At 33.6% G+C, this 27,950-nt stretch overlaps 1 protein-coding gene across 1 annotated transcript; it reads left to right on the forward strand.

Moving 5' to 3' along the window:
• Positions 1 to 10,226: 10,226 nt before the first annotated feature.
• Positions 10,227 to 12,456, forward strand: LOC100262086 (probable inactive receptor kinase At1g27190). Its single transcript, XM_002268135.4, has one exon. It carries the CDS (start codon positions 10,413 to 10,415, stop codon positions 12,246 to 12,248), a length of 1,836 nt encoding a protein of 611 aa, XP_002268171.1. The 5' UTR covers positions 10,227 to 10,412; the 3' UTR covers positions 12,249 to 12,456.
• The last annotated feature ends 15,494 nt before the right edge of the window (positions 12,457 to 27,950 follow it).

The raw sequence follows: 27,950 nt of genomic DNA on the forward strand, positions 1-27,950 counted from the left end.
AACTTGTGTTTGGCACAAATTTCTTAAAATTATATACAATTTTTCATAACATGACACTTTTAAAAAGCGATAAGGAATGAATTATTTAATGATGCTTAAATAAAGCCCCATGATATCTAAGAATTCCCTAATAAATGATGCTCATAAAAAAATATCGTTGAATAGAAGCATCGTTACTCCCCCACAAATCGTCATTACTAATCGAGCCTTTAAAAGGCGCTAAGATGTGTTACCACTTATGCTAAACATTGACGCTTTTTAAAAAGCGTCAAGAAGGAAAGCACCATTATATATATTTTTTGTGGTAGTGAGGGGCACCTTTGAAGGCCTTCTCAAAAAATAAGATTGAATATGAACATGAGAGTGAACAAGTTCTCACTCCATTTGAAATTTCAATGTTTGCCAACAAATTTAGAACTCACATGAAATTGAAAAAGAAAGCAAATTCAAAGGAAAACTCAAAGAAAGACAAGAAAAACCTTTCCAAGAATAAACAAGAACTCATCAAAATCTATTTAGGTAGAAATCTGCAACTATGGAGGGAAAATGTATATTGCAATTAATTGCCCTAACTCTAAAAAGATAAAAAAAAAAATGTGCAAATGACTTGGAGTGATTCTTAGTTCGATAAAAATGAATTCATATATTTAAATGAGATTGATGATAATCATAATTTTGTTGATCTGTGGTATCAATAACTACATTATCTAAAGTTGAATTTGAAAAAGTTGTTGAATACAGTGATGTTGAAAAAGGGAAATTTGAAGATTTGTAGGCATATAATATCTTCTACCAAGAAAATTATGAAATTAAATGTGAGAATGCAACAAATAAAAAGAATTATCACGTTGAGTCACTAGTATCTAAAAAAATTGAGTTAAATAATAATCTCATAAAAGTAAATTGACTTGTAAGATTGAGGAACTAATAAGTGAAATGGTAATACGATTGAAAAAATAATAAATTTCTTGAATATGTTCACCCATTGGAAATGATCAGCAATAAATCTTTCTCTTGAGCTAAAACAACTTAAAAAAGAAAAAAAAGAAAAAAAAAGGCGTCAGTGAAATTTTTTTTACCCTATGTCAAAAATATTAAATGAAATTATTTTGGGGATAAGCATGGGTTTAGGTTACATTAGTAAGTCTAAAACCCCCAAAAGTGGAAACACTACTTTGTAAAGCTGAAAGAAAATTTAGGCACCTCACCTCCAAATAAGCCTTAAAATACATTGTATGTAATAAATTTAACGCCCAAAAATTTTATATAGGGATACGATAGGAAATTTATAATAATAATAATAATAGTGAATTAATTTTTTTAATAAAATGAAATAGGGGTAAAAAGGTAATTTTTCTAATAAATACCCTAGGTATAAATTGAAAAAAAAAAGGGGGAGGGGGGGGGGGGGGGGGGGGGGGGGATCTTTTCTATTCTTCTTTGAATTTTCATTTCTATTGGCAGAATATCAGAAGACATAAGACTTTCGGATTTAGGGTTTGAAAAACAGATTTCTCTAGGTAAAATTTTTGTTTTCTAATTCTTAGATTTTATTTTAATATATTCGTTATATTTTTAACTTTAGGTAGGAAACCCCAATCTAGATTAGGGTTTGTGTTTCTTAAAAAAAAAATAATAATAATTTCATGGTGGATGACATGTGATAGTTGTGGTAGCGTAAAGCCCCGTAGAATTAAGGATTAATAAATAAATAAATAAATAAACAACAATGGGAATGTGTGGATCCATTGGGTGTGGAGTTTATGTTTTCTTATTTAATATTTAATGGGTGGTGTGTGTTGGAGATGGTAGGATAGGTGTGGAAAGTAAGGTTTTGAAATAAATAAATAGAAAAAAAAACATGTGGTAGAATAGTGATTAAAAAGAAAATGTGGAGATCGTGGATACGTATTGTGTGTGGGTTTGGTTATGTGGTTGAAAAGTCAATGACTTGTGATATTGAGAGTGGAAAAGAAAAAAGATATATTGAGGATTGTAAGATAATCTTATTAAAATATGAATTAGGTCCTAGGAAAAGTTGGAATAAATAATTAAAGAAATAAATTCTTATGTAAAGTGATGAAAGAGATTATTGTAAATAAATATTTTTAGGAAATTCAATTTAGTTTAGGAAAGAGAAATAAATTATTGAGAATAAATTGTTATTGGTTAAAAAGTTGGAAAATAATTTTTGTAATAATAATATTGACTTAAAAAAAAGAATATAAATAAATAAATAAATTCTAGGATTCCCAAACCTATTTTAAATGAATAGTCAATAGTGTTGATAGTACATTTTTGTTATGTTAGGTGAGAAGTAAATTTTGGGGCCAAACTTTTCAAGATTTGGAGTGCTTGTTTGAGGTGAGGGAAATTAATGCAGTTGTTAAATTTTATATATATATATATATATATATATATATATATATATACACACACACACATTATTTGAAAACGTTTGAGTTATATTCCGTTTTATGCATAGATCAAACTTGTTTTGCATTAAATTTTATATTTTGTTTTTGAAAAATAAATGTGGAGATATTATATGTTGTAAATTTGAATAAATGAAATAAATATTTGAATCTAGTTTGTTTGGCCATTGTCAACGAGATATAATAGTTGACTTTTGATTTTTAACATTTGTCAATGAGATATAATAGTTGACTTTTACATTTCTTGGTGAGGAATGTAATTGATTTGAACCCCAGCCTCTAGGGGTTTCGGTTAGAGGTTATTAATACTAGTAGTGTTTGGTTCCGTCCACCTTAAAGGAACAATTTGAGGCTAGCCACCCATTTGAAAAGTTCCACCTAATTGGGCACCTTTTGATGTTTGATGACCAGAGTAAATAAATTATTGGAATGTTTTGACTGAATTTGATATGAAAATATTTGAATCAGAAATAAATGCATACAATTAGAAATTTTGAATGTATTGGTGATTACTACTCAAAAACCACACATTTTAGATACTAACTTTCATGAGTTTCACACCTTTTGAGTAGTAATTATGCCTAATATGCCCAAGTAATATATTGCTACCCTTGCAAGAGATACTAATGGTTCTTTGTTGAGTTTTGGAGATATTTTAAGGTGATTTTTGAAGCATGGAGTGACAAATGGAAAATGGAATGGAGGAGGGTACATAATGTGGATGAAGAGGAAGAGGAAATGCACTTGGACCAAGCTTTGGAGCTTAATTGAAGGTGGTGGAGATGGATTAAACATGAAGAAATGAAAGAAATTGCAAAGAGGAACCGGAATAGCATGATTTTCGATTTCGCATGACCATGCGAAAATTTCGCATAGTCATGCGAAATGAAACAGAAAGGTTGTGGCGGCAGCACATAAGGAAATTGTGAAAAAGTGATTTCGCATAACCATGTGAAATTTTTGCACAGTCATGCGAAACGCTCCAGAAGAACGAAATTGAAGCTGATGGATTCTCCACTTCGCACCATCATGCGAGATTGCTAGGGGCTCGTGTGAAAATGCATTTTCTCTAGATTCCTTGATGAAGAAGCATCCGGAAGACCTCTAAAATGTTGTCAAGTGTCCTTTTAACTTGGGCTTATAAATAGAAACGGGATAAACTCATTTAGAAACTTTTGATACATTTTTCTAATTGTAGAACTTTTCATACTTCTTCTCTCTATATAATTCTCCACTTTCCTTCAGTTTCTCTTATTTTCTCGGTAGCCAAACATGTCTTATGAGATCAAATCTCCAAGCATGAGTGGCTAAATCTCATTTTTCTCGGAGGAGGGAGGATCTAGAGGCAAGATCTATGGTGAATTAGAGAATTGAGCTTGAATTGCTAAGGTAATTTGATCCAATTGATTGATTAATTGAAATTTGGGGATTTTTCTCTTCAAATTGTCTTGGATGATTACTACAATGCAAGCTAGGTAGATTCATCAAATTCTTAATGCTAGATTTGATGAAATTGAATAATTGCATAGTATGAATCATTGGAAGATAATTTAAGATGAATTGAATATATGATTCAAATTGATCTCTTAGATTAGATTACCTAATTTGAAGAGAAATTAGATCTAGATCTAAAGCTAAATAAAAAATCGGTTTATATGAAAATTTAGGTTTTCAATCTAACTTGATGAAAATTAGATCTCAACACCTATTCACCATGGAAATTGCTCTCTAGAAAATCCTAACTCCGAGAATCTCACATCTTATTAATTTTCTTCTCTTTTACACTTCATTTTCCTCTCAATTTGAATACATTGTTATTTTGGAATTTTATCATGCATTTTCAAATCAATTTCATTTGATCACAATCATTTCTTATCATCTCATTCAAGCCTTAATTACCAAGAATAATCCATCCTTGTGGACGATACCTAAAAACCAATATACTACAGTAGTTTGTACTAAAACCACTTTTTGATCAGGTACAAATTGCTATAGAATAGTGAATTAGGTTATAAATTTTGTTTTGATCCAACAAACGACAAAATCTGAGCGATCAATTGGCAAAAAAAAAAATTTAACTCACAGGTTTATGAAAATGATTGATTACAATATCTCCTATTTTGTAAGTGAATTTGAAATATTTGATCCATGGACTGCATTAATGTTCCTTATTGGGCTGTGAGCTCATTCCTATTTGTTGACTACTTTTCAGGTACCCTTAGTTCGGGTGAGGAGTGATGGCTAAACTGAGGAATGATCATCATTAGAATTTCACTTAGAATTTTATGTTGGATTTTGTTTAACTGTTAGTTATGTTCATTTGGATCTTTTGGTATTTGGAAGCTATTTGGATATTGATCATTTAAATTTTATGTTAGTTCAAAGTTGAGTTTTGGAGATTTTGAAATTTGTTTTAGTACTTGAATTGTTTAAGTTTGCAAATATTTGGATAATGGATTTTGGATAGTGGATGTTTTAGTTTTGAAATTGAATTTTAAGGATTTTAGATTTTGTTCCGCTACTTTGAACAGGTATTTGGTAATTGGTAACTTCCGATTACAAGATAATTGTTTGGGTCAGGTTACACTGTAAGCCTTCGGGTTTGAAGTGTGAAATGACCGTCATGCCCTTAGAGCGAGTCTTGGGGCGTGACAATAAAACTAGGCATTATGTTAGAAAATAATACACTAGCCTTTTCTAAAAATATTTGTTAAATTGGAAAGATGTAGGATAAGGAAATTAAATTTATAAAGAATTTTGAATATGAGAACTAAAGTTTCCTTATTTGGATAAAGTGTTCTCAAAGTATCAAAATTTCATAAATTGGAAGTTTTCTTATTACACTAGTGTTTTCAATTTGGAAAATAAATATTATGAAAATTTTCATTAGAAATAATTTATCATTGAAGGTTATTATCAAAAGAATCAGTAATTTGATGGAGATAGATAAATTTCTTTGAAATATTTCCTAGAAAAAATATTTATTAATTAAAATTGTGTGAAGGAGGAGAATATTTACGAAAATAAATTTTAAAATTTAAGAGTGGACATTTTATCAAAATTCATTTTCAAGTAAAATACTCTCATTGAAATTTTAAAATTTTCAACTCAACATTATCCTATAACTCTAAGTTTCGAATTAAGAATAAATATTTTTGGAAATTCTCAAAGAAGATAATTTATTCATTAAAACAATTACTAATATTTTGAATTGCTCTTATTTATTTCAAAAAAATTAAGTGGGAGAGGGTCATAGGCAAGCTTATAGCTTCCAAGATCAAGCCCATCTTGAAAATTGGATGACCTAAGGAATTAAAGGATGTGAACTATCTTTTATGGATGAGACTATATGTATTTGTAGTGGGGGTGGCCAATCTTAAAGATACTCTTTACTTGGTAACATTGATATCAAATATCTTGGTTATATAATGAACTTAGACATGAAGTAGTAGAATCATCTAAAGTGGTCCTACTTGCATGGTTTAAGGGATAAATTAAAAGGTATGTTAATAATTGTCTTAGGATAACCTTTTGGGAAGATAGTGATAAGAGCACACATGGTTGTGGAGAAGATAGTTTATGTGGAAAAACCTAATGGTTCCCTTCACGAAGACTTTATCTACTAGAGTCTTTGATGATCATAGGGATAATATAGGAGTTAAATGTGTTCCCAACATACTTTAGGGCTAACAAAAGTTTATTGGGATAAAGCTCTACAAAACATGACATGATATAACATATTTTAGATTCATTAATTAACAAATGTATTTATTTATGTATCTTCCATTTATCATCCCATATAAATTAAATGGTTATCTGACCACATACACGTCTATATTACTTGTACTATACATTATTTGGGTGTATTAAAAGTTGTACAAAAAATCTAAATCATGGGTTCCTTGTAAGGTTATAAGTTGTTTACAATCAATTCATGGATTTAGGGCTATCTAGCAGAGGTTGTAGTATAGTATGTCCTAATTGGAGAGATCACTTGACTTGGACATCGAGATGACTTTCCCATGGTGAGTACACTAATATGTATAGTTACACATTGGACAAGACTATGGTAAATCATGATGTAAGGTTATTAGGTAGTCATAATTCATCAAGCTACTATACCGTATGAACTCTTAACCTTGAGAGGATATTGAGTTTGCGTTGAAATCAATAAGAGGCTTTGACTTATGGATAAGACCATAATATGGTAACATATTTCCTATGCATTAGGTCATTATTGATGAAATTTGATGGCAATAGGTATTCTCAATAGAGATATCATGATATCTCATGGGATTGAGACAACGTGTTCCCTTAGGTGATCCTAAGGACATGTGATCAAGTAAATTATGATCATATAAATTCTTTTAGTTGAATTTGATATATGCTCTTTGAGAGTAGAACATGTCAGTTGATCATATAATGTGAGGATTTATAACTTAAGGATTGAATAGGTAATATTGAGAGATTAATAACAATACATTGTTAGATTATAGACATCAATTCATAAGTAGTCTACATGCAATGGATAGTAGGTCACAAACTTGAGTTTTGTCTCGTTGTAATTATATAGGATACTAGAGTGCAACTCTTTTTAGTCGAGTATTGAGTTAACTTCAAAATTTGATTCTAAGGGAGTTAGTATTTTCTTATATGTCCTAGTGGTCCTTGCTCAAACTTCCATTTTGTGGTGATTTATTTAAGAGTTTTTAGGTATGTAGTTCGTAAGTGTGCATAAGGATGTTTTGGTAAACATGTAAGGTTGCATTATATCTTATGAACAAACTTTCTAGATTAGAGTGATTAATTAATTGAAACTTAATAATATTAATTAATTAATTAGGACCTAAGTAGGATGGATTAGGTGGCCCAAACCCAATTTGGGTTCAAGTCACTTAAACTCACAAGGAAACCAATAAATATCCTTTAGAGGTTAGGGTTTTAGACTTCTATTATTCGCCTTCTAAAAAAAGAAGGAAAACCCTAGCCACCCTCTAAAAAGAGATCATACTTCTCTTGTGTCAAGCCCTTGAATGGAAAGATTGAGTGAAAGATCATTGGATAGACAAACTCTATGACATCTTCAACATCTTTTATGGATTGGAATTTTGATTTGGGAACATCTGAATCATAGTTATGAGTACAGTTTCTTTAAATTTAGTTCTTTGAATGGTTTTAATAGCCATTGTTTTTTCGCTACTTAGATCTAGAGTGCTTATGATAAGATGCATGCATCTTATTGAACCAGGACTTAGGAATGGAGCAATCCAAAATTCTTAATAGGTTACGCTTAAATTATATGCAAATGCCTCATGTTTGATTTCTTATACAATTCACTATCGTGACACATATAGTTATTTAAGATGATTTGGAAGAAACTCATTGGTTTGTTATCATTGTTTAACATGCTATTTGAGAGGACCATTGCATACACTTAACATAAGAGTCATCTACATCTTCAAGCCATTGATGAGACATTGTCATTAACCATTGTTGTTAAACTACAACACATTAAAAGCTGAGGGAGAGGTGGTGGGCAAGGTAGTTGACTACATGTATTGGGGCATCAACTACTAGACCATCACTTGTGCCATATACCTAATCATCCCTACATCCATCTTTGGCCTCGTCACCCTCACATCCAATGTGGCATTGATTCCAATCTCCTCATTCTCACTTGAGAGCTCCACACCATCTACCCCTTCTCAACCTCAACCATCTACATTGTTAGACCCATCTTTACCTAAGGCATCCATACTAGCTCATTCCCTTCCATATGAGACTTCTATATCATTTAACTTTCTGCTACTTCAACCATTTACATCATTAGACCCACCCCTTGTCCTCCCTAATGCATCCATATTGGTCCCTTCACCCACCTAAGACTATCATACCATCTACCCTTACCCCATATTAAGTCATCTATATCATTTACCCACCTTTCATTTCTCCTGTTGCATCTGCATTGACCTTTTCATCCCTACTCAAGCCATTTATATCATTGGATGCACTCCTACCTAAAGCTTCTACATCACATACCATCTTAGCATCCATTGTACCTATTGCAAAGTCCATAGCATCTCTGACGTCTTCTTGAGGAGACATCCATCACTACACATCTAGATATATGAGTACTAGGGGACATCATGCTTCATGTCTACGTCAAGTTCTACCTCTATTAGTTCCATCATACTTGACAACACACATAGATTGCACGTCATAGTGTAGACAAATGAAGACTTTTTAAATAGTACAAGTGGATCCAACAAATACGACCATGTGTTGTAGATGCTCGAAGAGAAAGAAGAAGATTCCATAATGTAGCACACATTAAGGACTTTTGTCATGTTTATAATACTATAATAGTTTGTTAAATGTTTGATTAATATATATAAGTTTATATAATGTGCCAATTCAAATTACTAATGTTATGATATTCACTCATTTTCTTAATAATTCAAACAACTAAGAATGATCAAATGGGGTATAAAATAATAACAAACAAAGCAACTTACGACAACAAACAAACTGAATATTAACATAAATGAAGAAATGAAATACAATTCTATACAACAAATGATACATTTGATATTTTAAAATACTTATATTAATAATAATACATTTAATAGTTTAGAATGTCAATTTAAAATTCAAAACTAAGTTTTTTTTTTTATAGGTTTAGTGCACAAGGTTTATGTTACTTAAGGATTGTAGATTAATGCTAACCAATACTTATATATTTTGTTGGATCTTATCACATGACTATAAAATAAAAATATTATATCAAGTTAAATTTTTTAATAAAATATGCAAAATTTACTTATTAAAACAATTAAGAGATGATTAACATGTATTATAAGCAAACTAAAAAAAATCATTTTTTTTTGTTTTATTTTATATAAAAAATAAATTAAAATTTTTTTTTCTAAGCAACAAATATGAAAATGATAAGCCTAAAACCATATTTGGTGAGATTTTAAAGCATATCCTTAAAACCTAGTCAATAATTATGATTTTAAACATATCTTTACATATGATTTTGATTGGCAAAAAGAAAACACCCAAATATTTTGAGAGGGGAGCTAGATGTGTGTTTTCCTTTTTATTTATTTATTTATTTTATCTTATATATCACAAACTCCATCCTAGACCAATGTGTACGAAAAGAAGGTTTCCTGGTTTTAGGGGGTGTTTGGTGGTATGTTTATCCATTGTCATGTCATTTGCCACACATGCATTGACTCACATTTTATAAGAAGCTCTCGTGTTAATGTTATTCACAAAATTGTAAAGTTTTATGGATTTTATAGCAATTATTCACTTTTCACATACCTTGAGCCCATTACGAGGAAATGGAGGCCCCGAATCAGGTTTGCTTTGTATAGATTTCGCGGCCACAAGAATTAACCAAATAGGAAAGACAAGAAGCCCTATAGGTTGGGGGTGGCGAATGCAGATAAGGCAATCATGACAGGCCCATGCCCATTCGAGGTGGGCTACCCAGATGAGTCACCCAAGCACTTGATTGCATGTTTACAAGTAGTAAATATTCAAATATTCCGTGCTTTTCATGGTCTTGACTTTCTTAATCAACTACACCACTTTCCACGATATCCATAAATAATGGACTGATTTTCAACTAATTAGGAGTAGAGAGTCTAAGATTGGCTTTAATTAAACAATAACAACTCGGCCGTCTCGGTTGGCCAAAAGAGAGCGGGTGGGGAAAAAAAATCTGAGCCGAAACGACGTCGCATCCACTCCGCTCTCAAGTGTTTAAAATCCGAAATCCAGCAAACAAAGAAAGAAAGGGACAAAAAAGTCACCCGGTCCTGTTGGTCAAAAGCTGTATTCTAACTCCTCCCCCGTCGCAGTCAATGGCATTCTATTCCTACCCGTCTGACTCTCCTCCACATCCAACTTCTCCTTCATTTGATTTCCCCTAACACACCCTACTCCTCAACAAAAAATCACGCCATGAATCTCACATCTTCACTAGCCGTCCTTCATCTCTTCTTCTTCTTCTTCTTCTTCTCCTCTTTCTTTGCTGTCGCTGTTGCGATTGAAGACGACGTCGTTTGTCTCCAAGGCCTCAAGGACTCTCTTACAGACCCAGATGATAAGATCAGCACTTGGAGGTTCACCAACACCTCTGCCTCCTTTATCTGCAATCTCGTCGGCGTCTCTTGCTGGAACGCGCAGGAGAGCCGCATCATCAGCCTCCAACTTCCTGATATGAACCTCATCGGTACCTTACCCGACTCCCTTCAGCACTGCCGAAGTCTCCAGAGTCTTGGTCTCTCTGGTAATCGTATCTCGGGTTCCATCCCTGACCAAATCTGTACCTGGTTGCCCTATGTCGTAACCCTAGATCTGTCCCATAACGACCTCACCGGTCCAATTCCACCGGAAATGGTTAATTGCAAGTTTTTAAACAATCTGATTCTTAACAACAATGGGTTATCGGGTATGATTCCCTACGAGATTGGCCGACTTCCTAGGCTCAAGAAGTTTTCCGTTGCCAACAATGATCTCTCCGGTTCAATACCGTCCGAGTTGTCGAAATTCGAAGACGATGCCTTCGATGGGAACAATGGACTCTGCCGTAAGCCTCTAGGAAAGTGCGGTGGACTGAGTAGTAAAAGCCTTGCCATTATTATTGCGGCGGGGATTTTTGGTGCTGCAGGTTCGTTGCTATTAGGTTTTGCGCTTTGGTGGTGGTTTTTCGTTAGGCTGAATCGGAAAAAGAGAGGCTACAGTGGTGGTGATAGTGGCAAGATTGGTGGTAGTTGGGCGGAGCGGTTGCGGATGCACAAACTGGTTCAGGTGTCGCTGTTCCAGAAACCCATTGTAAAGATCAAGTTAGCCGATTTGATGGCGGCTACTAATAATTTTGACCCTGAATATCTTCTTTGTTCTACAAGAACAGGGGTTTCCTATAAGGCTGTGTTGCTGGATGGATCTGCTTTGGCTATCAAACGTCTCAGTGCCTGTAAGCTCAGTGACAAGCAGTTTCGGTCTGAAATGAATAGGTTGGGGCAGCTTAGACACCCCAATTTGGTTCCCTTATTGGGTTTTTGTGCCGTAGAAGAAGAGAAACTTTTAGTGTATAAGCACATGCCTAATGGGACCCTGTATTCTCTTTTGCATGGGAGTACTAGTTTTCATTCACAGCACCACTCGATTGATTGGCCTACTAGGCTTAGGATTGGTGTAGGTGCTGCTAGAGGGCTTGCCTGGCTTCACCACGGTTGTCAACCCCCATACATGCACCAGAACATTAGTTCCAGTGTGATTCTTCTTGATGATGATTATGATGCTCGGATAACGGATTTTGGGTTAGCAAGGCTTGTGGCTTCTGCTGACTCTAATGATAGTTCTTTTGTTAATGGGGACCTTGGAGAATTTGGTTATGTGGCTCCAGAGTACTCGAGCACTATGGTCCCTTCACTAAAGGGCGATGTTTATGGTTTTGGGGTTGTGCTTCTTGAGCTGGTGACTGGGCAGAAGCCTCTGGAGGTTAATAATGGAGATGAAGGTTTTAAAGGGAACCTGGTGGATTGGGTTATTCAGTTGCTGATATCTGGTAGAAGCAAGGATGCAATTGATAAGGATTTGTGGGGGAAAGGTTATGATGATGAAATTGTGCAGCTCATGAGGGTTGCTTGTAGTTGTGTTGGTTCTAGGCCCAAGGAAAGGCCTTCTATGTACAATGTTTACCAGTCATTGAAGAGCATGGCAGAGAAACATGGTTTCTCAGAGCAGTATGATGAATTTCCATTGATGTTTAGCAAGCAGGATCCTGACTATTAGGGGTAGGTTTGGAGAGTATAAGAGGCACAACAAAGTGTTGCCAACTTGGTGGATTGCAGCACAGGGGCATCTCTTAGCTCTGTTCCAAAAGGCCATATGAGTGAATGACATGGTTTCTATTTTGGGAGGTTTCTTTGTTCCACTGTTTAATTGCTGGATAGTTCTGTATAATACTAGTATTATGCATGGTAACCATTTGCTTTCTGGATATCTGTTCTCATTCTCGCAAATTCTTCTTATATCATTGCTTGGTGTTTGTACAATGCTTTATCAATCAATGTTGAAAATTATGCCAGGGACATTCTAATGCAATTTCCCCTTGATGTTACCGAGGAAAGCTTTGTAAACTTCATTGTTTTATTATGCACTTAATGTAGACCTCTCATCCTGTTAATTAAGATCAACCTTAGAGGGTGGTTCTAATTTAGTACTGTTATGTTATAGTCAAAAGGACTGTTCTTAACATCTCAAGATTTTAATAATTATAATTTTGGATTCTTCAATATTTTTCATTTTCAATAAGCATGAATTTCTGTAGTGTATGTATGAACTTGAAATGCGGAAGATGAGTGGTATAGTGGCTGCTAGTTGTTTTGATACTTATAAATAGGCTATTTGCTAGACAATTGAGAAAGGACCTATGGATAACAAATGGACCTCTTTTTAACTCTATCAAGAGACCATTCTACTAAGTGTTTATTTTTTATGGGCCAACTTTGTCATATCTGTCTCTCAGTCTTCATCTTTCTGGAAAATACCCGGGTACAGCATGATCCTACTATTTCCAAAGATACAGATTTTAAGATTAAAGTTAGTCTGAAGGTTTGCCAAGGATGTTGAAAGATTGTGCAAGCCTTAGTTTCCTTTTGTCGTAGTCTTAGAAAATGGCCTAGAATATGAAATCTAAAAGGCAACAGAAAGAGTTGGTATAATATTATGTACCACTAGGATACTGGTAACTTTCTTCAATCTCCATTCTTTTCCTTGTTAAACCATCACATTTTCCAGCTTTTTTTTTTTTTTAATAGACACAATAAACTCCTTAATGTTTTTCTCCAGCCAAAATTAATTATGCAATATTTGTATGACAAATTATTTCCTCCCAAAGAACACAACATTTTCCTAGGGTATTTCTTTCAAAAGATGCATTGGCTTTCCTTTTATTGTGCTAGTAGATCTCATGCTTTTTAATATCTTCACTTTTGATGTCTTAAATTGGATGAATACTTGAATTGGACTTCAGATATTATGAAGCTGAAAATTGCAGTTCAAGTGCCTTTCTCTCTGTTGGTTTATTGAGTGCATCATAAATCTAGATATAAATGAAACAAATGAATGAGCAGCAGGGGGGCACGGTCCTCTCGTGATCATACTTAAGATTTGTCCGGGGAAGAGTTAGATGTGTGGTCAATACCATCTGGATCACATTGATTTTCACCTGTCAAGAGGGTTGGGAGGGGGCCACAGGCTGGTGGGTGTAGAACCCAACCTAGCATGTGAGCTTAAGCTCAATGTATTTGATATCCGTGTGAATATAACTTTTCTGTAGCAATGATGTTGTCCTTAGAATGTACGAGCACATGCTGTCGACCCCACATCCTGGGTGTGGTGTCCCAGGCTTGAATTCGGTTGATAGCCATTTGCAAGTACCTGGAGCTCGCACAATGCGTGAATGTAATAAATGTAGAATCCATTTAAATTCCAAGATGAGTAAACCATTATTTAGCATTTTGAAACTCGGCCAATCAAGTCCTTTTCAATTGTTTCTGTTACGCATAGTAGGTTGTGTAGGGAACGTGCACCATGGGATCCTCATAACCCATGTTGGAAACCTTACTTTGATAAAGTTGAATGATCAAAATTCAGGTAGCAGGCTTTGTTGTTCCGCATAACATGGGTCTGAGTTGTTGTAACCAGTACCAGGGCAGTTTTTCCATAGAAAAAATGACTGTTCTTTCCATGGAACTTAGATTTTTTAAGAAAGGAAAAACAATAATACTAAGAATAACCTATAACCAGGGTTGAGGGGACGTGCTTGTGCAGGTTATAATGACAAAGGGAGGCTGAAAGCGATGGAAATAGTTCATTTTTGCATCTATACGGTCATGAATGAGAAGAGATTGGGTGCAGGGGTGGATGAGAACTAGTTAACTTGGGTTTGATGTGAAGTCCTATTTCAATGGTTCAACGGTGTATAAAAGTTGGAGTGATCCCACGTGACCTGCATTGAAAAAGTTCTCATGAAATGAAGGTATCTTTTACACAGATTACCTCAATAATACATTTAATAATTGGTGTTGAAAACTTTGAACTATACATAAACATTTGCAGTATTCCAGCAATTAAACAATGATAGATGGAAACAAAGAATTAAAACTGTAATCAGGTTTGAGTTTCAGCTGATTGATTCAAGCTTTATTGTATGATTCCTAGCATCGAATTGTATTTTTTCAATATCTACCTAAAAAACTTTAGTTATCTTGATCTCATTTCATTGAATCCAGTTCAATTTGTTTATATTTTAATATCATTTGTTTATATTATAATTTTATACGTTTATATTTTGTTTAATGACTTAGATTCCACCCTACAATTTCAATAGCGTAGATTCTTGGTAGATATTGATTTAATATTGTAGAATTGTCATTATATTATAACTTAGTCGCTTGATCGGGATCCAAATCCCCAAATCCATTTATTAATTTTTAGTGTTGGTCCAACAAGAAGTGACCAAAATTATAAGTTGCCAAACATACGACTTTCTTAGCCAAGCCCCCAGTCCAAAAGCTGTTGAATTGCATTTTTTGGTTTGTCGTATAGTATCCAGGGAAGACTATTGGCATCATAATTTTAAGGATGAAGGCCATGGTTGAGAAATTATTCTTTCTATTTTTTAGTTTTTCAATTTAATACTAAATTAATGGCAATTTTAAAGAAAAATATAAAAGTTTGTTTGAAAGTGATTTTAAATAATCGGAGGATCACTGGTTTTTGGATAATCATTTTTAAGATAATTCTTGAATGATAGTTTTTAAGATAAATGGTAAGTTAAAAAAAAATAGGGAAGTAATGCATCAAACATATCAAGGTGATAAAGACTTGAAAGACGAATAAGGAAGTGATTGGGAAATAGTAGGCCTAAGAGAATAATTTAAGCATGTAAGTTGTGAAGAAAGATTGCAACACTAGATCCATGAATAACCAAGCCCACATGATTGCCACAGCCAACACCAAAAACCAAGTTTAAAAAGGAGGATTCCAATTAAAGAAAGCTTGAGAGAGAGTTGGAAGGAAGTGTGCAACAGTCAAGAGGAGGGCATCAAGGCCATGATCAGTGTCAAGAAATGATTTTGCAGCTAAAATCAATGATGCAGTGAAATTGAACCTACCACTCTAAATAAGAAACAAAGATGACACAAATGACGCACAGAAGACAGAGAAAAAGAACCAATCAGCTCCACAATTGTTTCTCTTTTCCACTACCAGACATGATAGTCTTCTCTATCCTTCTAGAGTAGGACTAACATAGGCTACTCATGGGGCATCAATGGAGAAGTGCCTAATTATTTGTTCTCATCTTCTTCATTCATTTGAATGAAGAGCATAATGGTTGACTTATTCCTTTACTATCGTCCATGTTAGACCAACTCTTTGTTCCAAATGATTCTCATTATCCGATGTAGTATTAAAAGAAGGGTGGAGAAGTCTTAACCAACACTAAAATCTTCCTAGTAACAATGTAACTGATCAATAAGGGTTTGCCTATAATATCGACTTGTGTGAACTACTTGTGAAAACTGAAAGGACAAACAAAAAGGGTTGTTGTTCCAGCATCTACCATGGCATCACTCTAGTGTCCTAACACTTCCATGGTTAATGAATGGAATGAGTAGTTTCTATTCTTGTATTTAATTGATTGGGAGGTTGACTATCTATGTCATTGTTCTAATATCCAACATCCATTCTACTAGTAAGGCATTATTATTCCAAGTAACCACATCATGGATTGATCAATGGAGTGAGTGCCTTTTGTTCTAGTAAAGGTCGAACCATGATGATATTTCAAAACAATAACACATCATTGTTGTAGAATCACACTGTCCCAGTATTGAAGAATAGCATACTGAAAGTCCTTTCTCAAGTTAAGAAAAGAACCTAGCACTTGTAAAATGCCCCAACTTGTGTGTATTGTAACTCGCAGGAGTTTTGGGCCAAAATAGCCCTCCCATTGAAAAAAAAAAAAAAACCCTACTCTGACAAACTAATTTTCAAACTCTTTTATAGCTAAAACTTTTGACTGTGCAACAAGGAGAAGAGGTGTAGTGGTGGGAGATTAGGTACTACTATAGGTGTCGGATTTGGTGATGCATGATAATATTTTCTATACCAAATCGATCATTGAATTAGAAAAGTAAAAGTTATGCTTCACGATTCACTAGTCAGACTTATGGTCGAATCGATGACATCATAAATATATAATTTATATATTATTAAAATTAAAAATATTTATAGAAAATTTTAAATATATATAAAGAAATTAAAAATCACTAATATTTTTTTTTCATCTTTAATATTATTAAATTAAATATATAGATGCATTGATATTTTAACATTTTATTAAATAAAACATATATAATATCTAAGTGTGAAGATTTTTATTGAAAGTTATTTAATTTTACATATATATATATATATATATATATATATATATATTAAAAGTTATGTATCATTATATCTTATTATTTTATAGTTTTAAAAATATTATATTATTTTACTTATATTATTTACATTTTATTATTATAAAAATTTTGAAAGAAATCTTGTTATTTAAATGTTTTTTAAATTTTAACATGAAGTCCAAATAGTGGAGTGTTGTTACCCTTGTATTATAACCTTCAAGTCATTGGATCAAATCTCCATGTTGTATTATATTTTATGAACTTTTAAGTCACTCTCTCATTGGTCCACATTGGAATTTGATGGAAATAATGTAGGTTGCTATCTGCCCAGTGCATTATGTAGCTTCAAGATGTTTTGTGCAATTGTGTGCAATTGTGACAATGAACTGGTAGATCGATTCATTGGATTGTGGTTTGACCATTGATTTGTCCGGTTTGAAGGCGGTTCGATAGCCTACTCGACCCAAATGACCACTTGGACAAACTTAGGCTCTGGTTGACAGTCTGATCGATCGAATCGACGATCTAGAACTGAATATACTATATTTCTCCTAAATCCTTTTTTAGAACCGAATAAACAACCAGATCTTGACTAATAACTACCTTACATCATTACCAATGAGTAGAATGACATCAACATACAAGAGCATAAAGACCACCATGCTTTCTTACACCTTGTACACAAAAGGTTTATCCTTATTTTGATCAAAATCAAGAGTTTTGATTGTCTAATCAAAACATTTGTTCCATGAATAGGATGCTTGTTTCAATCCATAAATGGATTTATGCAACTTGCATATCATATGCTCTTAGTTATTTACTATGAAACCATCTAGTTGCATCATATAAATGCTCTCCTCAAGATTGTCATTCAAGAATGTAGTCTTAACATCCGTTTTCTATATCTCATAATCAAGATATGTTGCAATGGACAAGACTATCTTGATGGATAAAAGCATGGCTATAGGCGAGCAAGTCTTCTCATAGTCAAAACTAGGTTTCTAACTATAACCCTTCATTATAAGATTAGCCTTATATGTCTTAACTTTTCTATCTACTCTTTTATTCCTCTTATAGACCCACTTACACCCTACGGGTTTTATATCTTTAAGTATTTTTATAACCTCCCAAACTTGATTAAAATACAAATATTCTAACTTTGCCTCCATATCTTTTTACAAAAGATGTGCATCCATATAGCTTATTGCTTCATCATAATCTATGGTATTAATTTCATGTTCTTCTAGAATTATCTCAAAAGACTCACTCAAAAACATGAATTAGTCTTCTTGTATAACAATCTCCCACTATGATGAGAATGAGAATGATTGGTACTTGATCCATATTTTTCTATGCTATTGTGAAAGTCTCATCTAGTGCTCGAGAATTGACCTTATTACTTATCATATAGTCATCTTCTAAAAATCTAGCATTTGTACTAACAAACACCTTCTGATCGATTTGACTATAAAAGTAATAACCTTCATTCCTTTTGGATAACTTACAAATTGGCAAACTTCTGACCTTAGTTTCAACTTAACTACCTTTCACTTCAACACATATGTTGGACACTTATATGTGAACATAGTGTAAACTAGGTTTACAACCCATCTACATCTTTATAGAAATCAAAGGTATCAATTTAGATGGAACTAGGTTAAGAAGATATTTTGTAGTATCTTAAGCATATCCCCAAATGATGTAGGGAATATTGAAACACTCATCATAGATCTCACCTTGTCCATAAGAGTTTGATTCATTTTTCCTATTATTTCATTTTGTTGTGGAGTTCCAAAGACAATCAACTGGGATATAATCCCACAATCCTTCAAGAAAGAATCAAACTCACTTAATATGTACCATCTACCTCAATCAAATCGAAATGCCTTGAGGTGTTTACCTAACTTATTTTTCGATTCCGTCTTAAATTCTTTGAATTAATGCAAGAGATCAGATTTCCTGTGCAAAAGGTAAACATAATCATACCTAGGGTAATCATCAGTTATGGTGAAGAAATACTCATACTCTCTATGCACATGGACATTAAATGACTCACACATATTACTATTCACTAACTCCAAACATTCTTTGGCTCTAATCTCTTTAATAGTAAAGGGTTTCTTAGTCATTTTACCTTCTATATGAGATTCTCAAATTGTGAAGTCTTTTGGAATGAATGAATGCAACAATGTTCTAGACTTAGCCAATTTTTGGATCCTATTTAAATTCATATGATATAGGCATCGATGCCACAATTATGTTTGATTGGGGTTACGTACTTTCCTTTTTAATGGGACTTGATAATTTTCAACATAAGATAGAATAGAAATAAAAGTAATAAATAAGTCATATATGACAAGAGGTGAAGCCTTCTACTATCCTACACAACTAATCTTGCAACTAAAGTTAAGATAGAAACATACTGATCAAGTAACCTTCTCTCTTGTTAAAAAACTAAAGTTCAGATAGGAATATACTCATCATGTAACTTTCTCTTTTGTTGAAAACCTTATAATTAATTACAAGTAGTGAGCTTGGAATCTATTCACCATAATTGATGAAATCCATTACAATATATTCAAAGTGTATTTGTCTTTCCTTAGGTAGTTTAGGCATTCCTTTTTCAATATCCCAAAAAGTCATAAATGAATCATTGCCTCCGAGCTTGCTCTCTTATTCATTCTCTTGAACTTTACTTATTTGGTGTTATTTTTCTTCTTCTTAGTAAAAGAACCTGAAGAACCCTTAACTTCCATATGAACGCCTTTCTAATCTTTGAGAATCCATTTAGCCATTTCGAAAGAATTTGGTAAGGTCTCTAAGATCACATGAATCTTGGTGTTCATAATGGCCCTAAGGGTAACCTACCTAGTTAAATTGCCTTTATCTCTAGATAATCCTTGGAAACTTAAAGAGAATATCATAGGTTGTAGCAATAGACATGTCCTGTTGTTGCAACACATTATCAAAAGACTCAAGGATAAGACACTTGGTCTTTTGATCCGTCTTAAGCCACATTTGATACATTTCTCTTTATTTTTGCTATGTTTAAAAAAGAATAAATAGCTATAACTCTACAACTAATACTATATTTAATATGTTCTTTAGTCTATAATTAGATTTAGTTACAAGAAAAAATAGAGGTGATTCAGTTAAAGACATGATATCTGTAATAGATAAAAAAATTACATGCATTAATAGTAAATAAAAAAAAAATGAGTATCCAAGGTAAGCTGGTAAAATTTAGTAAATATGTAGTCTTCTCAAACTACATGTATCTATGCAAGATATCCTAGTATTATAACGATCAAACTTACTTCAGGCAATTCATGATTACAATTACTAGATAGAAATCCTCTCTAGTTAATCAACTCGCTTTAAACTTTAAAATTTATTCTAAGGTATTAATTAATATACATTTATGTTTAATCCTTAGCTCATGTAAATGGGGTCACTTTAGGCGATTCTACCTCTTCATATCTAAGTTAAGTGTATAACCAAGATCCTTGATATTAATGTTACTAAGTGAAGAGTTCCATCTTTAGGATTGGTCACTCCTACTACAAACATATATAATTTTGTCCAAGTAGAATAGTTTGTATCCTTTGAGTTCTTGGATCCCCCCATCTTTAGGATAATGATAGTCCCAAAATCAAGATGAGCTTGATCTTAAAGGTTACAGGCTTGCCTATGGCCTTTTCCCATTTAATATTTTGAAAAAAAAAAAAAAACTTCTTGTAATTTTGGTAACCTTTCATAAAATAAATTTTCCATCATAAGATTTTCCAAATTCTTTATTTATTTTCTAAAATTGGAATGCTTGTGTAAAAGGAATAAACAATTTTCATAGCCCTTGAGCTTTCTTTCTCATTCTTTTTTTTTTTTTTAACTTTCCTTATCCATTATTGTTATTCTTCTCTTAGGTAAAAGAGCTTGAAGAATCTTTCATGTTATTCTCCTTCTCTTAGATAGAAGATCATGAAGAACCACCTAAGTGTTGTTCTTCTTATCTTAGAGAGAAAAGCTTAGAGAACCACTTATCCTTTCTACTATGATTTTTTAAAGGAATCATAATCTCATTCTAAATTAGAAATACAAAAAAAAAAAAAAATTGCAAAATAAGGAAATAAAATAACAAATATAAGGAAAAAGATTCTCATGGCCTTAGGTATCATACTACATATTTGTCAACGTTGAATATTTGGATTTTCTAAAATATGAAATTATAAAAGATGCGTTTTTAGCCACCATGAGCCTTAGAACCTTCTCTAGATTTCTAAAAGACTTTTAGCGCTAAATAGTGTTAGATGTGCACTTAAGCACTCGATGATCACTCAAGTGATTGGGTTAGTGCTTGAGTGTTGTCATTGTAGTATTCAATCTAAAAGGTATTCCAATTCCTCTCTAACTGCCATTACATAAGAAAATTTACCCTTTACTAGTTAGGAAATCACCATGGATGTTTCTTGAATGACTAGATTGTCTCCATGCTTGTTAAGGGTTACATAGATTGATAAAAACATGAATTTTTACATGGAAACTCAAAAATCCTATGTTCCTTTCAAATCAAAGTTTACAACCAATCTATGAAAATAAAAAAAAATAAAAACGAATTTTTATATTCAAAAGAAAACTCTTATACCCCTTATGGGTTTACAACCCATCTAGAAAAACAAAAAACAACAATCCAATAAATCAATATTCAATATATGAACAATTAATAATTATTCATTCAACCACCCTTTTGGGTTATAGGATGAATAAACATACCTTGCAAAGCAAAGGTAAGCATATCTTAGAAAGATTCCAGCATGCCAAACTTAACTTAGGGTTCTGATACCAATTGAAGGGAATACTAGATTACTTTGTTTCCTGGTCTTAGATCTAATTAACTGTATGCTTCTTAAGCCAACTAAATCTTAGCGAGCAGAAACATATATGCATATCAAAACAATTTTCAGGATTTAATTAAAGGTTTGGAGTGCTTACCAAGTTCTAGATGTTCCCAAATTGATTCATGTCAACAAAAATTGTTGTAGATATGTAGATGGTCTAACAAACTCAACAATCTTCCACCCAATGACTCATCCTTAAATCTTAGTACTCAGATAGTGGAAATCTTAAAGGGTTTATGACTCTCTCTTTCTATGAAATGTACTGGAGAGAATGGAAAATCAAAGAAGTTGAAGCCCTAATCTTCAAAGGGCTTTTTATTGGCTTCTTTTAGGCTTAGTGACTTAAGTCTATCTTAGGTTTAGGCTTAGATGACTTAATCTAGCTTAGAAATGGTTCTAATTAATTAATTAAACAAATTGGGTTTCACTTAATCAATTAGCCCAATCTAAAGATACTATTCACTAACTCTTATGTAACCTTGTGTATTTATCAAAATGCTCTTATCCACATAAGTGAACCAATAACCAATCCAATATAGACCATGCCATCAAAAAATATAAGCTTTAATAAGGACCATTGAGACCTAGAGAAAAGTATCGGCTTCCTCAAAATTCAATTTTAAAGTTGATTCAATATTCCACTATAGAAAGTTAACTGCACTGCAGTATCCTATATAAATAACAACGAGACACAAGATACTTAGATTTAAGACTTACTATCCACTATATACAATCTCACCATGAATTAGTGTCTGTAATCTATTAAAGGTGAATATAGTTAGCCTTGCAAGATTACGTCTACCATCCTTGAGTTACAGATCCTCTTATTGTATGATTAACTTACATGTCCTAGCTCACAAAGAGTTTATGTCAAGTTCCACTTAAGGAACTACTATGACCATAGTTTACATGAACACACTACCTCAAAATCACTCAAAGAGACACACTATCTCAAAGTTCATAAGATGTCAGTGTCTTTATTGAAAATATCTGTTTCTATTGGCTTTCATCAATAGTGACTAAATTCATAGGGAATATATGATCACTTTAAGATCTCACTTATAAGTCAAAGTCACTACAAACTTTGACACAAACTTAATATTCTTTTAAGGTTGAAAGACAATACAGTATAGCAACTTGGTAAATTCATGACTACTTGATAACTTTATATCATGACACCATAAGTCTTATCCAATGTGTAACAATACACATTAATGCACTCACCATAGGAACCCCATCCCAATGAACAAGACTAGTTATCCCTCTAATTAAGAGAGAGTGTACTTAACCTTAAATGAATTGACTAATTCAATGAATAGGCTATGAGCAAATAATCTACTTGCAAGGAACCTATGACTTGGACTTTCCGTGTAACTCTTAATCCATCCAAGTCATGTATAATGCAAGATATGTCAAGCCAAAATGCTCATAAGATATAATACATGGATAAAAAGAATAAATAAAAATAAAACTAGAATGTCATTAAATAAATAATAAATTCCAAAATTTGTCTTATTATGTCATACTTTTAAGGGCTCTATTATAATATAAGAGCCTTGTAAGGCTTCCTAACAAGTTTTACGCTAAGACACCTTGAACAACCACTTGGCCAAGCTCAAAAGCTTTAAGAAACAAAAGACCTCTTGCATAACACACCAATTCAACAAAAAAAATAAAATAAAATAGTAGGAAGAATATATGTGAGCTTGAATAAAGACACACATTCAAAAAGAAAATTACTTAAGAAATATAAGTTAATCAAAGATTAACAATTTATCTAAAAAGGTACAAAAATCCAGTGTCTTAGATAAAACCCCTCAAGGAGTTTACAAAATCATCTAGCTTGCAAAGAAAGGCAACTTAAAGGTTATTTCAACCTACTCGAAGATATTGATAAGCTAAGTCTCAAATTAGTCATTCCCCATTGACGTACCCTCAGTCCCATCCTCTTCATCTAACTTAACATCATGGGTGATCTTGTTTTTCTCCATGCAATGCTAATAGCATAAGAAATACATATTGTCCACTTGGCATTGGAAGTCAATGACTAATTCCTAATTTTGGTTCACCAAAGCCTTGATTTCTTTCTTTAAATCCACATTTGCATTTTCAAGGGCCTCAATGACCTTTTAACACTAAAAAAATAAGGAACCCTTACTCAACCATTAGGTGGTCTTTTTATAGTTAAACCTTAACTCGTTCTTACACGCTCACCTCAACTGCACCTCAAACGTGAGCTTGACTTCCAATATTGCAACTTATCCCTCAGATGCCTTAAGGTGTGGAGCCATAGTGGCTACATAAGCACATATACGATGTATTGCGTTCAACGAAATGTGAAGGTGTATGAGTTGATGGTGTAGGTTTCTCACCCCCAGACATATCTAAGAACTAAGAGTGGGGTGTCCAAATAAAACAGAAGAAGAAGCACACCCCTACCATGAAGGTGTTCATTTTACACAAAGCGAACATTGGTTCGATGGCTTGAACAGGAACATCAATCGAAAGATTGACCTGGAAGTTCAACTTAGGATACTTTGACCTACTAAGGAGGGGGTTACACCTTACTTAAGCTCTAAGTAGTGAAATCATCATCCACAAACCATGGAAATCGGGCCATTACTGCATTGAACTCTTCCTTGCTAGGCGATGGGACCTAGTTGGGCAGTGATACCTTGCGAACCCAAAGACTAGGCACATAGTTTTGCACTAACACAACATAAAGGGTCTCTTTAAGAGAACGGGTGAACAAAATGCTACCCATGCTTAAGCCCACTAAACCTATTGATTCTACCATAGAGAAACTAGTTTTTTTTAAAGTAGTGATAGTTAGAGGCGTTGTATTGGACACAAAGCCTTTAACGAATGAATGTATGTTGTCCTCAAATAACTCTTTCTTAACAACTAAAATGAAAAACCCGAGATTCCCCTTTTTTGCTTTCTTCTTAAGCCTCTCTCTATAGATGACTCTTAAATCCATTAATTCGATAAAATCAATGCAGTCTTTGAGTTGCTCCTGTAGCAACTAAACCATGAATCTTGGTAGAGAGCAAGACATGAGCTCTTCAATTAAGCATTAAGGCTTAAAGGATGGGTGTGAGTGGTCAGATATTGCGCTTTAGCCTGCCTAAAAATGCCCTCTGAGTCAATAGCTCGGGCAACACAAAAAAACCAATGTCTTTTAAAGAGAATTGCTTGCTGACAACTAAGCAAACTAGAGCAATCCTTGATATGATCTAAAAAACAATGGGCTTTGAGTGCACTAGCACATCGCTTAAATTGTTGTTTGTCAATAGTAAATAATAATGTTTCTAGTAAAGATATATCATGGATAAGTGGTTCAACTTGTCAAAAGCAACCTCATTAACCCACTCCACCAATTTCCCTCGGTTTTTTTTTTAATCTATAAAATAATAGAAAATAAGAAAATAATCCATAGTCAATTTATTAGAAGTAGCCACATACAAAAGTAAATGGAAACAAAGTGGAATTTTAGTCTCTAATACTAAGTGGAATTTTAGTCTCTAATACTAAGAAAGTTGAGTGTATGATTTAGAGCAAATTTATTTTTAGGTACACCTTCCAAAAGCTCCTATTAGTCAGTCACAATGACATTCCCAAAAACCCACCTTTTGTTGGAGTGAGGCAAATTGGTAACAAATTGCAAAAGTGGTTGTGGGTGAAAAACAAAAACTTTTCCCACCAATTAAGCTTGATGGTGTAGATGAAGAGAACCTCTAGTAGGGTAAAGCTAGTCGGTACAACCAATTCATCACGTTATAACCCATTAAGATTTGAATGAACATTGAATGTATATGAACTAGAGGAATCTGGGATTAAAGGAGAAATTGCCTTAAGAAAGATGGCAACGAATACCTTAACCTGGCATTAAATTGTTCATTGGTGAAATTTATGGTACCAACTAGAGACTCGTCAATTGAAAGAGCCTTGATAAGGTCACAAGGGAGTTGAATGCATGTAGTGGCAATGATGGAAAACCGAGTGCAAAACTTGTCTATTAAAAAAGCATCAATCAACCTCAACGACACACCTTGAGCAGAGGGTAGACTCCTTGTAGACGTCTCCTATTACCTTTCCACTCTCTTAATTAGGCATTTTGATTGTAGAGTCAAATAGATAGGATCTTGGAACATTGTAAATCAAGTAGCCAATTATCATGAAACACAAAAAAAGCTTCTTATTAGGAGTTGGCATCCAAGGAAAGAATTCTCCCAACAATGCCTTAAAAGGCAACAGGATTATGCCATGTGACCTAAGGACTCCTACTCACTACGTCCTTGCACACAAACCAAACTCGTAGTATGGAACTATGGCCTTAGTGATGTGTCCGCTCATTACAAGGTAGAGTACCTCTTCCTTTGTAAGAAGGTTAACACCACCAAAGATGACCTTCCTAAACCCTCTTAAAGTGGGTAGAAAGAGCTCATGGGGGACAAAAATAATAATAATAATAATAATAATTAAAATTAAAAAATGATCAAACAATAAAACAAAACAAGAACAAACAAAAAGGGGAAATATAGCGATAGGGAAACTTACCATTACATTGTCAAGGCTTCAAACTCCAAAGATTTATGGATAACTTCTAGAAATGGATGATGACTCACAGAAGAACCCTTGCTAGGAACGTTGAAAAATTCAAAGTGTTGTAAGGAATCCAAAGAAAGTTGAGTTTTGGAAAAATAACCCTAAATCCATGTACATTGACAAAGGAAAGCGCCTTAAAAAAATGGAATGATGTCCTTATGACTACAGTGAAAGTGAACCAACATGAGGTGCAAGTCCTAAGGGCAACCTAAATGGTCTTTTCACTTCAAGAAAAAAAAATGTGTACGTAAGATATGGTACTAAATAAAACTTGAAGGCCACATAAAGAATTTTTTTAGCCTAACCCGATCATATCATCCAGAAAAATGAGGTAGTTGTGGAGACCAAAAGCTATCAAGGTGTATGCGGAAACTAGACCTTATCATTCTCATTCGAAGGTTGTGGCCAAACTTGGAGGCAAACCGAGAGGTATGCTTCATGTAGGAACCATCCTTACTCTTATTGTGATCACCTTAGCAATAGGGCTTTGTTCATGCAACCTTTATTGGTCATCATAGGTAAAAAAAGTACTCTTTGCAACCTCTACCATCCATCATCGACAGGACGCTTACACCTTATGCATCATAGAAGGTGGTAGGTATACAAAAGTAGTAGGTGTAGGAGATTGCCTCTCTTCCCTTAAGTGAATATGAATAAAGAAAGAAAACAGGAAACATGTATGTGCCCTTTCTCAAAACTTTCCATATATTCAATAACCTGACTTACTTTGGCATTGAAGAAACCTCTCTTGGAATACCTAAGGTAAGCTTTTGTTTTGCAGGTGCTTGTTCATTGTCAAGTTAGCTCCATTGTTAAGCCTATTGCTTCACCCCACACACTGGTTCATGGAAAATCAATTCCAGTATGAATAATTGATCATCTCTCTACTGAATGAATGTTAGTGTCTAAATATTCTCCCTAGTTCCTTTTTCCCTAAGCTCCTTCCAAATCTAATCTAATAGAATTTTCAGAAGAAGAGTACTTAGAAGCAACTAGTTGGTTTGGGAATAACAGTCTTAGGTAAAGTTGTTCAAGTGTGCACAAGGTTTTGCTTAAGAAAGTGCAAGTTTGTGTATGCAAACTTGAGGAGGGTATGCTTGAGTAGAAGACTGTGCACAAAGGTTATGATAAGGGTTGGTGTTCACATGGAGATGAATATGCAAAAGAGTGTGCAAGACTTGATGAAGCTTGTGCTTGTGTAGATGATGTATGTAGACTTATGCTAACTCAAACTTGGCTCTGTGTGGTGCTTGTGCTTGTATAGACTAATAGTGGGTGTGTTGAGTTCCTACCTAGAACTTATGCACAATTATGCTGAAGGACTAGTGAGCACAAGTGAAGTGTGCCTACATGCACTTGTGCACTTATTTGTACAACACTATGCTCTTCCAAGTTCTCAATTTTCACCAAGTTTCTCAAATCCTTTTCATCTAAACCTCGATAATCATCCATGACTACCTCATTTTATGAATTTTTCAAGCCAAATTATTCTAAAAAAAAAACTACAAATACTAGGAAAA

This window comes from Vitis vinifera, chromosome 1 (assembly GCF_030704535.1).
Source record: "Vitis vinifera cultivar Pinot Noir 40024 chromosome 1, ASM3070453v1".
In the NCBI taxonomy this organism is placed as follows: Eukaryota; Viridiplantae; Streptophyta; class Magnoliopsida; order Vitales; family Vitaceae; genus Vitis; species Vitis vinifera.

Coding starts and splice junctions, on each gene's coding strand:
- LOC100262086 (XM_002268135.4), top strand. CDS start 10,413: ATGAATCTCACATCTTCACTAGCCGTCCTTCATCTCTTCTTCTTCTTC.